Source organism: Exophiala spinifera, assembly GCF_000836115.1.
Source record: "Exophiala spinifera strain CBS 89968 unplaced genomic scaffold supercont1.3, whole genome shotgun sequence".
Taxonomy (NCBI): Eukaryota; Fungi; Ascomycota; class Eurotiomycetes; order Chaetothyriales; family Herpotrichiellaceae; genus Exophiala; species Exophiala spinifera.
In genome coordinates, this window is record NW_015622515.1 from 1582745 (window position 1) to 1594286 (window position 11542).

Genomic DNA, 11542 nt, shown 5'->3' on the forward strand with positions numbered 1-11542 from the left:
CCTCGGAAATGGTAAGGGCTATGGCTCGATATGGTTCTCTCGGCTTGACTTACGTTATGATCCGTGATAACCATAACGTTACTCAAGGCCAGAGTAAGATATACGCAGTCAAAAGTTTGTCGGACCGCCTCCGTTTTGTTTACGCGGTAGCGCTGCGGCGGAGTCTCTCATTGTGTCTTGCACAGAGGCGGCTATCTGTCTTCTTGCAATATCGCTTATCTCTCAGCCTCAGTAAAACATGACGAAGTCGAACACTTACAGCTTGTCCCCTCCAACTCTGAATCAACCTCCTTGACTCCAGCGCCAACATGCAAAGAGCAATGATGACTTGGATCAAGGAAAGCAAGTCACTTCGGGTCCAGCCATTCTCGGCATTTTCGTTTGACTCTCTTTGCATCACGGAGTTTGTGCTGGCGAGCGGCATTGCGCTTCTACTTGTCAAGCCAGATACCAATTGCAAACATCATTCCCAGGCAGGAGGAGGAACTGCAGCAGCTCTGAGATATACTCCTGACTACAGATTCTATTCTGTTCATGTCTAGATTCATCGCATTTCCCTACTAGAATTAGTGTAAGTCATCACGTGCGATGCACGTATATTTTATCGCATTCCCCAATGTAGTTAGCTCGGCCCCTTTTGCCAGGCCTTGATTTATCGTATTACCTCTTCAGGTTAAGAGTCGACGCAGTGGCTGACGTAAATAAAGGATTCCTTGACCGACTTAACATGAAGCAAATTCTACTTTCCACATCTTTTCTCTACGAATGCGCACTACCGCCTCTCATAATCCCCTCTTAGTTTCAGTGAATGGACCAAAGCGTGCAACCCGATCATGATAATGGACCCGTCGCAGAGGAATGGGACCAATGGCTCAATTCACCGCTATTCATCTCAGACTCGGACCTTCTCCCGTCCCAACAGGATGTCGTTGAAGAAGATCCTGCGGAAATGCAACCGACGAATGCCAACGTTGGAGGCCTTGTCAATACCTCAGACAACAAAGAAGCCTTGAACAGCGGGACAGCATCGACTCAGTTAGGATCTTTGGAGGTCGGATTTGGTTTTGACGATACCTTTACGCTCGACGTATGGTTTGGCGTCAATAACGAGGACTCATGCAGCATCAACACTTTCGGGGGGAATACAGTAAGTCTTGCCAATGGAATCTGGAGTAACTGCTCAACATCTAGGTTACTTCTGGTGACACCTTATCACATCCACTCGTCCAGGACATCTCTGAAATCAACGAGTCCTTCACAATACCTCAGGAGCCATTGAGCCAAGAAGTTCGTGGTTCTGAAAATTCCGCTGGATGCGATCTTCACTCGAATCAAAAATTGCTTGGAGGTAGCCAACTTTCTACCGAACCCCAACAATTGACGTTGACAGATTCAGCATCGTCAGAACCGCAACCAAGAGGCCAACAGAGAGCAAACCGATCAAACACCCAGGCGCAAAATCCCACCAAGTTCGTCCCAAAAGCTGCACCCCGCAAGCCGACCGAGACAGACAAGCTTCTGGGGCTCAGTTACCAGAGATACAGCCTCGACCAACCGAAGACACCCAGACGTCGCGACCACAAAAATATTCTGTCGCTGAGGAACTCCAGAGGTCAATGCATACGGTGTATCTACAGACACAGAAAGGTGAGTTATAACCAAATTGCATAGTCCATTAGCTGAGGTAGCTAGTGCACTCTAGGGTCACCCTGCGAACCATGCTCGTCAGATATTAAAAGAAATATTGAAATAGATTGTGTACGAGCAGATATTGAAAGCTTCAACGTCTTTGCCCTGGTCAGTGTAATTGAACTTCACCGAAGGATAGGGCTAACTAAACAGAATACTGGCGCCATTTCAGATTTCTTGAAATCTAAAACCCCTGGTCAAAAGCGTCGCTCTGTGGCATTTGACGTCTACTCCTGCTTCGAAAATTCTTTTTGGGGTTTTGAAGAGCCAACCTTGGAAACCTGGAATCTCCTTCAGGCTATTACGAATCTTGCTGCAAGCGATGAGACTTCCAATCTTTCGATTTTTTGGCGCCGCTGTCTCACTGAAAGCGGGTTTCAAGCTCCAGCAACATTCGCCATGTCATCGTTGCTCCTTGCAAAACCGGACTACCTCCGGTTGCTGGCACCTGAACAAGAATCCTTCGTGCGCGCATGCAGATCCCATTCTAGCTCCTGTCTGTTGAAGATTATCGACAGGGTTGTTCGTGGCCAGAGCTTTCCAAATTGTGGAAGTTCCGGAAGAGAATCTCTCAGCGAAAGTACAGTTATCTTCGCGATGCTTCTGCTAGGCTCTATGATACATTTATCAATACACGAGAATGCCCTTGACCGCAAAGCGCATGACGCTTATCAATTTCTAGAACGATACCTGACTGAAACCTTGCGACTCATCGGCCCCAGCCTCGAAAATTCTGGATATCACAACCCTGGTTCAAGCGATTGGTTTGTCCTTCAAAAGATTAACACAAGGTTGACGCATTGTCATTTTCTTCCCGATGAGAGTGATCTCAATTCCTACCAAGCATTTGCGAGATTTTCAGGCTTACGCGACCTAGGGAGCCCAAACGATTACATGGCGCTGGTTCCCCTTTCATGGTGGAAGAGTCGCAACTACCCATCACTTCCCGGATTGACTGCAGGTGATCTTTACAATACTTTGGGGTTGGTATGCTGCTGCATCAGCGATAATACTACCCGGCCCTCGGAATTGCTCCAAAAAGCCAGACGGAGCTGGGCTGGGATCAGATTGTTCGTCGGTCTTCTCACTGATGACATCGTTGCTCAAATCGCTCCCTGCCGCTCCCTTCCTCATGACTCCTTTTTCAGCGACTTGATAAGCGAGTGGAAGTTCGTCCTCGAATTTTTTGAGGAAATTCGTCCCAAGCATTTCAAGCATTTCGATCTTATCAACTATGTCGGTACTTGGGGTGACTTCTTACAGGGCGCTTACGTCTGTTCGTTGCCAGTGGTGCTTATGTCTATGAGAGTCATCAGCTTGGATCGCTTGGTCACTACTCTGTGTGTTTTATCCCTATACGAAAAGTATCGACTTGCAGCCATATTCTTGTTGCGTCATCCTGCCGGCATGGATCTGGTGGCCAAATTGCTATCGATACGACACCGGGTAGAGGAAGGTGCACTTTCTGGTACTGTGACGGGAGATAAATAGCAAGTGTTTTAAAGCTCACCGGGAAGTATAGACACTGGTCAGGTTATGTGACTGTGTCTCAGGATATGTGCGTGAGTGCTCTTGAAATTTGTGCTCGTGGAATTTCTACGATGTTTTTGGGGTCAATGGGATATGGATGGAGCAGTGGTATAGTAGTTAATTTAGGTGTTGCTGGAGTCAATCTGCCAATTTGCAAGGTCTTCTCTAGGTTCGTTCCAGTCGGGAAGCTGTTGGTTCTCCAACGAATCTACAACGAAGCATTCAATCGCTCACCCTGCCGGAGGACCAGCCCAAAGCTACATGGAAGTTTCGGGACCACAATGTATAGGCAGGGGGAGTCTGCCGGATTTCTCAACCCGCCTCCCCCCCTTGCACCGGATGCCTAGCTAAGAGACAGGTTTAGCCGATTACATATTAGGGGGCCCGATGCCGCCCTCGGTGTCCTAACTAACTCTGGGAGTGTTCAGTGACCGTCAGCTAAAGGCTCAGTTAAAGTTCAGGATAAAGCGACCACCGACCACACTCAAGGATTAAATCGTAATTGATAATTAGGTTTTTCCTTCTCGAGTAAAACTACAGCCAGGTACAAGTATTCAGAGTAAGCCACCCACCTATTCATCCACCCGCCACGAAACCAGGCCTCGCTAGCAACATATGAAACTGTGTCGTCGACGACATAAAGACAAGATATATAATAGGGACAACAAAAAAAAAAGACAACGTTTCACTGTTCTCGAAATTTCTTCATCAGTCCTCCCTCGCTCCATTCACTTCTTGACTTCGTCTTGCTACTTCTGCTCCTTGCTCCCAAGTAAAATCGTAACGGCCTCGTCCCAACCTCGCTCCTCGACAATCTCCACCACGGTCCTTCCGGATTCGTCTTTGGCGTCGAGATCAACGGTGCCTCCATGCTCCACCAGGGTTTGAAGGACAGTGGCGTCGCCATTCTCGACGGCCTGCAAGATGGCGTTCCACCCGCGGTACATCAAGTTGATGTCGGCACCTCGCGCAAGGAGCATCTCGATGATCTCGGTGTCGCCGCGGAACCGACGAATGGCCTTGATGATGGGCAGATGCTCCCCGGGGGCGTTGACGTCGGCGCCGGCCTCGTCGAGCAGGTACTTGACGATCTCCTTGTGGCCTTCGCGGATGGCCGTGGTCAGGGGTGAAAAGACGCCGCCGTTCTTGTCCTCGACGCTCACGCCGGCCGCGAGGAGGAGCTTGACGCTCTCGAGTTCGTTGGCGCCAACGGCCATTTCCATCACGCCCTTGACGGCGCGCGGGTTGTGCACCTTGGGTAGCAGTTTCTTCAGGATGGCAGGCTGCTTCACCGCCATGCAGATGGGCCAGTCCTGGCCTCGGATACCTGGGTCGGCGTCGTGCGCGAGTAGAATGTCCACAAAGTCGGCCTTGGCCTCTCGGATCGCCGTGGTGAGTGCCGTGTAGCCTTCGGGGGTACGGTCGTTGGCACTGACGCCTTGCTCCAGTAGGTACATCAGCGCGTCTTTGTTGTTGTGCGCCACGGCTTTCTCGATTATGCCCTTTGGCTTGTGGAGGTCCGAGCCAGCAGCGACAAGCTGAGGGAGGAGGTGCGTGCGGTGGTGCGTCACGCACTTGAACGCCGGGTATTCGGCCGCCGGCTCGTTGGGGTCAGCTCCCGATGCAAGGAGGAGGGAGACGAGTTCAGTGCGGTTGTCTCGAATCGCCGTGCAGAGTGGCGTGTAGGTGCCGTCCTTTTTGGCGTTGATGTCGACACCGGCGCGGATAAGGGTCGTGACGGACTCGATGTTGTTGATCGAGGTGGCCAGTTCGAGAATGCCCGGGCACCGCTTGAACGTAGCACCGCGAGAAAGCAGGAGTTGAAGGCCCTTGGGGAAGTATGTCGCTGGCCAGAGAGGGTGTTTGGGCCCTGGGAGGTTCGGGTCTGCGCCGTGGTCCAAGAGAAGTTGCATCAGGTCGAGGCGGCCTGCTTGGATGGCAACAAAGAGTGGCGTTTCACCACGGTTGCTTTTGCCGTTGGCATCGGAACCGTAGATGAGAAGAAGCTCAGTCAGGCGTCGAGGCGAGGTCTTTGTGACCGCCATATCGAGCAGAGTGTTGCCGTCAGAAGTGCTCATGTTTGCATTGGCCCCGTACGTGAGCAGTAGTTGAACCAGCTCGACTTTGGTCTCGGCCACGGCAACTGCTAGGGGCGTTTCGTTCCTGGGCCCTGCTGGTAGGTTGGGATCTGCCGCATACTTCAGGAGCAGCTTCGTCCCCTCGATAAAGGAGGTCTCGATAGCAGCCATGAGTGCCGTAGAGGCGGATTTATCAACGCTGTTAGGGTCAGCGCCAAACAGGAGTAGGAGGCGAACACTTTCGGCATCGCGGTTAAGAACAGCTTCGCGAAGTACGTTGAGATCCATCCCGCTATTGGGGGGAACACCACAGTCGAGTAACTGTTCAATCATTTTGTGCTTTCTCTGTTGAATTGCACTGATGAGAGCAGTCTTCAGTGCTGGCGAGCTGGACCCACTGTTTTGTTTAGGAGTCCATCGTGGAACGGTAGAGGGATCCGCCTTGATGCGGACGACCTTTTGCGATTGCTTGTCGTTGAACTCAATCTCAGAAATCATATCTTCGATCTGCGTAAAAGAATCGGCAGTCTTGACAGAGAGGCGGTCATCGAGCGTGACATCCGTAGGTGCAGTTTCTACACTTGAATGTGGCCCGAGGTCTCTCATCGTTGAGGCTGTAGTGTATTTACTGGATCGAATGCTGGGGAGAGCCTTGATACTACGGGCGTCACCGTTGCGATGAATACTGTGGTCATCCCCGTGCCGATGGATGCTGTTGTGGATGCTATGTGCATCACCATTCCGGTGGTCGAGCGAGCTCGTTCGCGGTTCGATGTGGTGGCTGACCAGTGCGTTTATGTCCTCGTCAAGTCGTGGAAAGAGTGAGTAGTTCGCGTGCCTGTCGCTGACAGTCGAGATCTGTGGCAGAGGCGGCAGGCGGTCGGGGACCTGTGAAGGAGGCGGCGTCTGCGGCGTCGGAGTATGAATCGGTGGCTCGGCGGGTAGAGTTGACGTGTTGATGGACGGGACCTTGCCAGGATTCATGCGCTCGAGGACAGCAGCAAGACCTGTGTATCCAATGCCGACGGAGGCATCTGCCTTTGCATCTCCCAGCGACCACCGAAACACCAAAGCGCTCATCCTGAGAGCATCTCGGCTCCTCCCCAGAGACTCTCTCAGCTTGTGGATTTCATCATCCGAGAACATGCTATGCAACCCTCTCTGGAATCGACCGAGGCGTCCCTTTCTTTCGTATTCCAGAAACTTGGTCAGCATCTGGTTCAGGACGATGAAGTCGTCGTTGGTTTGCCGGAACTTCTTGTCTAGCTCCTGGGTCATATCCTGCGGGAACTTGGTTTGAGACCTCCCAGCTTCATTCAGACCCGCTTCAATGGACCACAGGATGCGGGAGACATCGAGGAAGTCGCAGGCGAGCTCCTTGAATCCATGGGGCTGGTGTTTGACGGTACCGAGATACTCCAGCATTCGTACAGAGATGCTGTTTCCCACGTTGGTTGCCATGGTACAGAGCTCGAGGAGCGTTTCTTTACCCTTCTTCGGCGCCATGACGGTGGTGAGTATGCAGTGGGAGCCGACGAGGGAAGGATGATCTCGTGGTCCTGCGCACGCGCGGGAGCGTTTACTTGTCGCACAAGAAGAAGAGTCCCAAGCCCGAAGAGAAGAGCAGAGAGAACTCGACGAGGAGTCTAGGTCGCAGGTGAGACAATCGTCGAACGGGTCTACATATTTTTATCTTTGTCCCCCTCCTCCCACAGCCAAGGGAGAGACTTGTCTGGTTTGTCCTACATCGACATCTGGGACCCCGGTCCTGGCTTGTGCGTCTGAAAGTTGCGACCACGTTCTGATCCAGACGGAGGCTTTGCCCTGAACGGCAGCGGGGTCGACGGTTGGTTCCGGATAGCACAGGAGACGGTGAAGCATTGGAGGTTGCGAAGCCGTCTCGGCCGTGCCTACGAGCCGTGTGTAGTAGGACGATAACCCAGTGAATGAGCGATCAGTGATTCTCTCAAAGAGTTCCTAGTCGCTTTAGTGTGGCTTTACGTGAATTCTAATCAGCCTCCAAGGTACATCCCTGGGTGGGCGATGGTTGGGGTCTTCAGGTCTCATTTCTGCCCGTTAGGGCCAGAAAGGGAACATGGGCACATCTCCCGATCAAGAGCCATGCATTTGACCATCATCGAGCGACTTTGGGGCTGGCTCCGGGGGGATCGCACAAACCTGTGGGCCAATACGCGAGAATCGTCAAGTCGTAGCTTGAGCACCGGGAGACTGGGTCCTGTTGCAGCCCAAATGGGGGAACTCGCCGAGGACATGCGGCTCCACCGGCCCCTGACTCTAGTTCGACTCTCGCCGCGACGACTTTTCGTCAGGCCCTAACTAGGGCAAGGTTCATCTCTCGCCTCAGATCCTGGCCGCAAATCATCTGTCCCTGCTGCTGCCGGCTGTCAAGTGTAGATCCACCGTCCATATGACAGCTTCACGAGGCGCCCGCACCACCTCTCGTAGCTGGGTTGGATTTTCCAGCTAATTTTCCGCCGTGGGTACAACTACAAGACCGAGAGGAAAGATTTGCGATAAGCTCGGGTCTTGTGCTGTTCTAAATTCTGCACATGAAGAGTCTGGAAGCCTCCAAAGACGTGTACAGAGTGCGAGGGATAAATTGACGGACCCAATGGACCGATCGATTGAGGGACCCCATACAACACACCAACTCGCGTTTCTTGGGAATACGTGCTTTCCACATTATTGCTTCACTGCTCCAATGTCACTTCAGTTGTGTCACCTTGGACGTGATCGGCAGCGATGAGGCACCGGTGCGTATGTGCAATTCGACTTGAGCCACCGTCGCTTAGGACAGCACTTTTGCAATCTGCTCTTGTACGAGTATGACCCATCGCGCTTGAACTGGATGATGCGGAAAACACCCAACATCGGCATCCTGCTTTCTCCCTTCCCTGTTGTTAGCACGCTTGGTCCGGCAAACTGTCCATACGACCATCCTTCAAAGGTCTCCAGAATGTGCCGTCTCTTAGCGCCTGCATTAGCCCAAAGCAGAATCCGCCCCTCCTTCCCTAGGATCACGTCTACAGCTTCTTCTTGAGGTCGCTAGAAGAGAATCGTGGCTTGCTCTACCACGGCTGAATCTCCTGGGAGGTACGGAGCAGCAGTTGATTCGAGGTCCCAGGATCTTGTCGCGGGCTAAAGACCCGGTGGCCACTTCTTTTCCTGCGTCGAGACTACAGCCACCACGACTTCATACAGGAGGACGGTCTTCACGTCCTTCTGCTTTCTCATCTCTACTAACTTATCAGCCTGGACCCTTCTTGTCTAGCTGCAGAAGGTGGAGATGACAAGAACGTCGCTCACTACCAGCTCGGGAGCTTGAATTCCACATCTACCAAAACCTCGTCTCTCCTTGCTGCAGTTATGGACTGTTCGCAGGCTGTGATTCGGCTGCCTTCCCCACCTCCTCATCCAGGAACAAATTTGAGAAATAAGTTTGTGTCAAGTTCCTAGAGAAGATCCTGCATGACGAGCCAGATATGGATAGTGTTCCTCCACCCTGGATAATTCCAGCATGGTGTGGACTTTTGGGTTGTCTAGGGGTTACTACTGTACTTTTCTTGGATGGCTGGCACAACAACGAGTAACGCTTGAAACCTATCTGCAGAACGGTAAGCTGGACTTGAGATCGCTCTGGTCTAGATTGCTCCCGTTACACCAGTCATCTGGCTACCCGCTTTTTCGATCGCCGATGCCCAAAGTGTCCAACGGAGGGCCAGTGCCAGCTGGTCAATCGGTGTGACAAGAGTCTGTCACCCAGAAGACTTGATCCAGGATAGTTGAGTTGAGACCATGTAGGGAGTACAGTGCCGGCCTCTTGCTGTATCCACCCCAAGGCCGACTTTATGGACAAGTAGCCCAGCCTCGACTTGATCCTTGGTTGCCACCTCGAAGGGAAGCTCTTTGCCTCGCAAGAAGCCCACCTTCAGGTACCTTCAAGGCTGACCCACGGCTATTCCCATGTCGGATGGAAGTCTAGCGTCGACAGCCGTTCCTGACAACTGCAAATACTTACGCTTCCAAAACGCTCTTTCAACGTCTAGTTTCGGTCGCCGCTACCGCGTCGTAACCGCGTCGTTACGTCCTACTGCTTTCATCGCTAAGCACTGCAAGCTTCGCAGCTCAGCCCTGTGCCCATACCAGCACCAATTTTGAGGTAAGAATATGTGAAAGAGTTGTAGATTACTCACCGTTAAGATCTACGTATTCCTTCAAAATATAGGATCGTGTCAGAGGTGGCAGATAAGTATGGGTATCTCTTTGCTGTATTAGGTGCAAGATGCTCCCTATCTGTCGATTGGTGTCTATCTCCCATGTTTTCCAGTGAAGCGAGAACAACGGCCACCTGATTGATCTAGAACCAAGGCTCAGTCGGAACCTTTTCGACACCACAGAAATGTTACTATGATGCTTCTGCATAGCCTCGCTGACAAAGAGGGCCGAAATACTCCCTCTATACCGATCTAGGGATGATTTCATCAGGTTGACTCACTGATCCTGACTGCCTTTGGCGGGATTTGACGTTTACATTTGTGTGACAGCATACAGTCTTTAACGAACATGAGGCAGGTGAAGGTGTTGAGCAATGGAAGCTTCTGCTGTGCTCCAGCGTCGACCAAGTCAAGGTCTCAGTTTGTCGTGTGCACCTCTTTAATGACGACCAGCCAAGGAGCAGATAATCCACGAAGTCAGAGCCAGGTTTCCTATCACAGAGATCAGGTCGTCCATGGCTGCCTTCGTGCTGTTTAAACACATCTCCAGCCAGCTTTTTATGCCTCGGACACGATAATCGACACTCCCATTTGCACTAGCTTCATGGTGGCTTCGAAGAAGCCTAGTGAAGGGAACAAACAGTGGCACCTGTGAATTCGGCCTCTCGAGGTGGTATCCAAAGTTTAAGTTTCTAGAACCCCGAGGATGGTTGTTCCCCGATCGACCCACAAAATGCCATCTACGTACATTTGAAATTCCTTCTACCAATATTCAACATTCACAGGATTTCTCATCAGGCTTGAATTTTGAGTCCATCCGATCACCTCCATGTTCACTCCCATCGAGTCTGCTCTCGGAGCAGTTCTCCTGCAACAAGCGTCGACCACCCTTCTGTTCAACAATGGGTGCGTTCTTGGAGCTTCCGGCCAGCTCCGGGGGATCCTTACCAGCCCAACATCAAAAAATGTGGCCTTCATCGCCGGGATGGCGCTGAGTGTGTTCGCTACGAAATCAATATTTCCAACGCTCATTCCAAACTATGAGGTTCCTAAGCACGACTGGAACGATTCCCTGTGGATCATCGGACTTGGGATATTGACAGGCTATGGAACAAAGGTACGCCTGCAAAACAGTGCACCATCCGCCCCTCCTTCGAATGACTCGTACCCCAAAGAAAATTTGACTCACCATACCACTCGTAGAACTGCAACGGCTGCACTTCAGGACATATGCTGTGTGGCGTGAGCCGCCTCTCAGCCCGATCGTTGGTTGCAACGCTCACTTTCGTGGTCGCCGCTTATACCACACACCACTTTCAACTAACGCCATCAGCCACGGCCAAAGCGTCCGCGAATTGTCCCGCAGGGGTGGAATGCTACACGCCAGTCTACCCGAGCTCAGACTTCGTCATCAATGTCGCTCTCGCGATTTCAGCAACAGTAGCCAGCCTTCATCTGCTTCCAAGCCTCGTACTGTCCGTCACCAAGAACAGCGAAGTCGCGGGTCTTGCCAGTCGACTTCTCGTCGGGTTCACGTTTGGTCTGGGCCTGCTGGTGTCCGGGTTCGCTGATCCAGTCAAGGTGCTGTCCTTCTTCTCTGTCTCATTTGGACCGCTGGACATCAGCGGCTGGGACCCGTCTTTGGGGTTCGTGGGCATCTTTGCCATCATCCCGAACATCGTCTGGTGGAATGTGGCGTGCGCGAAACCACCGAGCCCTGAATGCAGTGTGCCTCCAAAGTACAACAGACGCTACGAGTTGCCGACAACTGCCCTGAGCAGTATCACGTTGCGTTTTATGATCGGTGCTGCCCTGTTCGGCGTCGCCTGGGGTGCTTCGGGCGCCTGTCCTGGTCCTGCGATCTTGAGAGCTCTGGCACAACCTACCTGGGGATTGTTGTGGATGGGCGGGTTTCTGATGGGTAGTTTACTGCCGTTATAGGTATCATCAACAAAGTGGCAGGCACCTTCTCTAGATAGACAAACCCCCCCCCCCCCCCCCCCCCCCCCC

At 52.2% G+C, this 11542-nt stretch overlaps 3 protein-coding genes across 3 annotated transcripts; 2 read left to right on the plus strand and 1 right to left on the minus strand.

The window, feature by feature from the left end:
- Window positions 1–808: 808 nt before the first annotated feature.
- On the plus strand, window positions 809–3180 carry PV08_04314 (uncharacterized protein; the record flags this gene model as incomplete). Its single annotated transcript, XM_016378662.1, has 3 exons — window positions 809–1147; window positions 1192–1647; window positions 1843–3180. 3 exons carry the CDS (start codon window positions 809–811, stop codon window positions 3178–3180), a joined length of 2133 nt encoding a protein of 710 aa, XP_016237339.1.
- Window positions 3181–3968: 788 nt separating this feature from the next.
- On the minus strand, window positions 3969–6803 carry PV08_04315 (uncharacterized protein; the record flags this gene model as incomplete). Its single annotated transcript, XM_016378663.1, has 1 exon — window positions 3969–6803. One exon carries the CDS (start codon window positions 6801–6803, stop codon window positions 3969–3971), a length of 2835 nt encoding a protein of 944 aa, XP_016237340.1.
- Window positions 6804–10361: 3558 nt separating this feature from the next.
- Window positions 10362–11473, plus strand: PV08_04316 (uncharacterized protein; the record flags this gene model as incomplete). The annotated part of the gene is made up of 2 exons (XM_016378664.1): window positions 10362–10649; window positions 10736–11473. The coding sequence occupies 2 exons, from the start codon at window positions 10362–10364 to the stop codon at window positions 11471–11473; spliced, it is 1026 nt and encodes a 341-aa protein (XP_016237341.1).
- Between the last annotated feature and the right edge of the window lie 69 nt (window positions 11474–11542).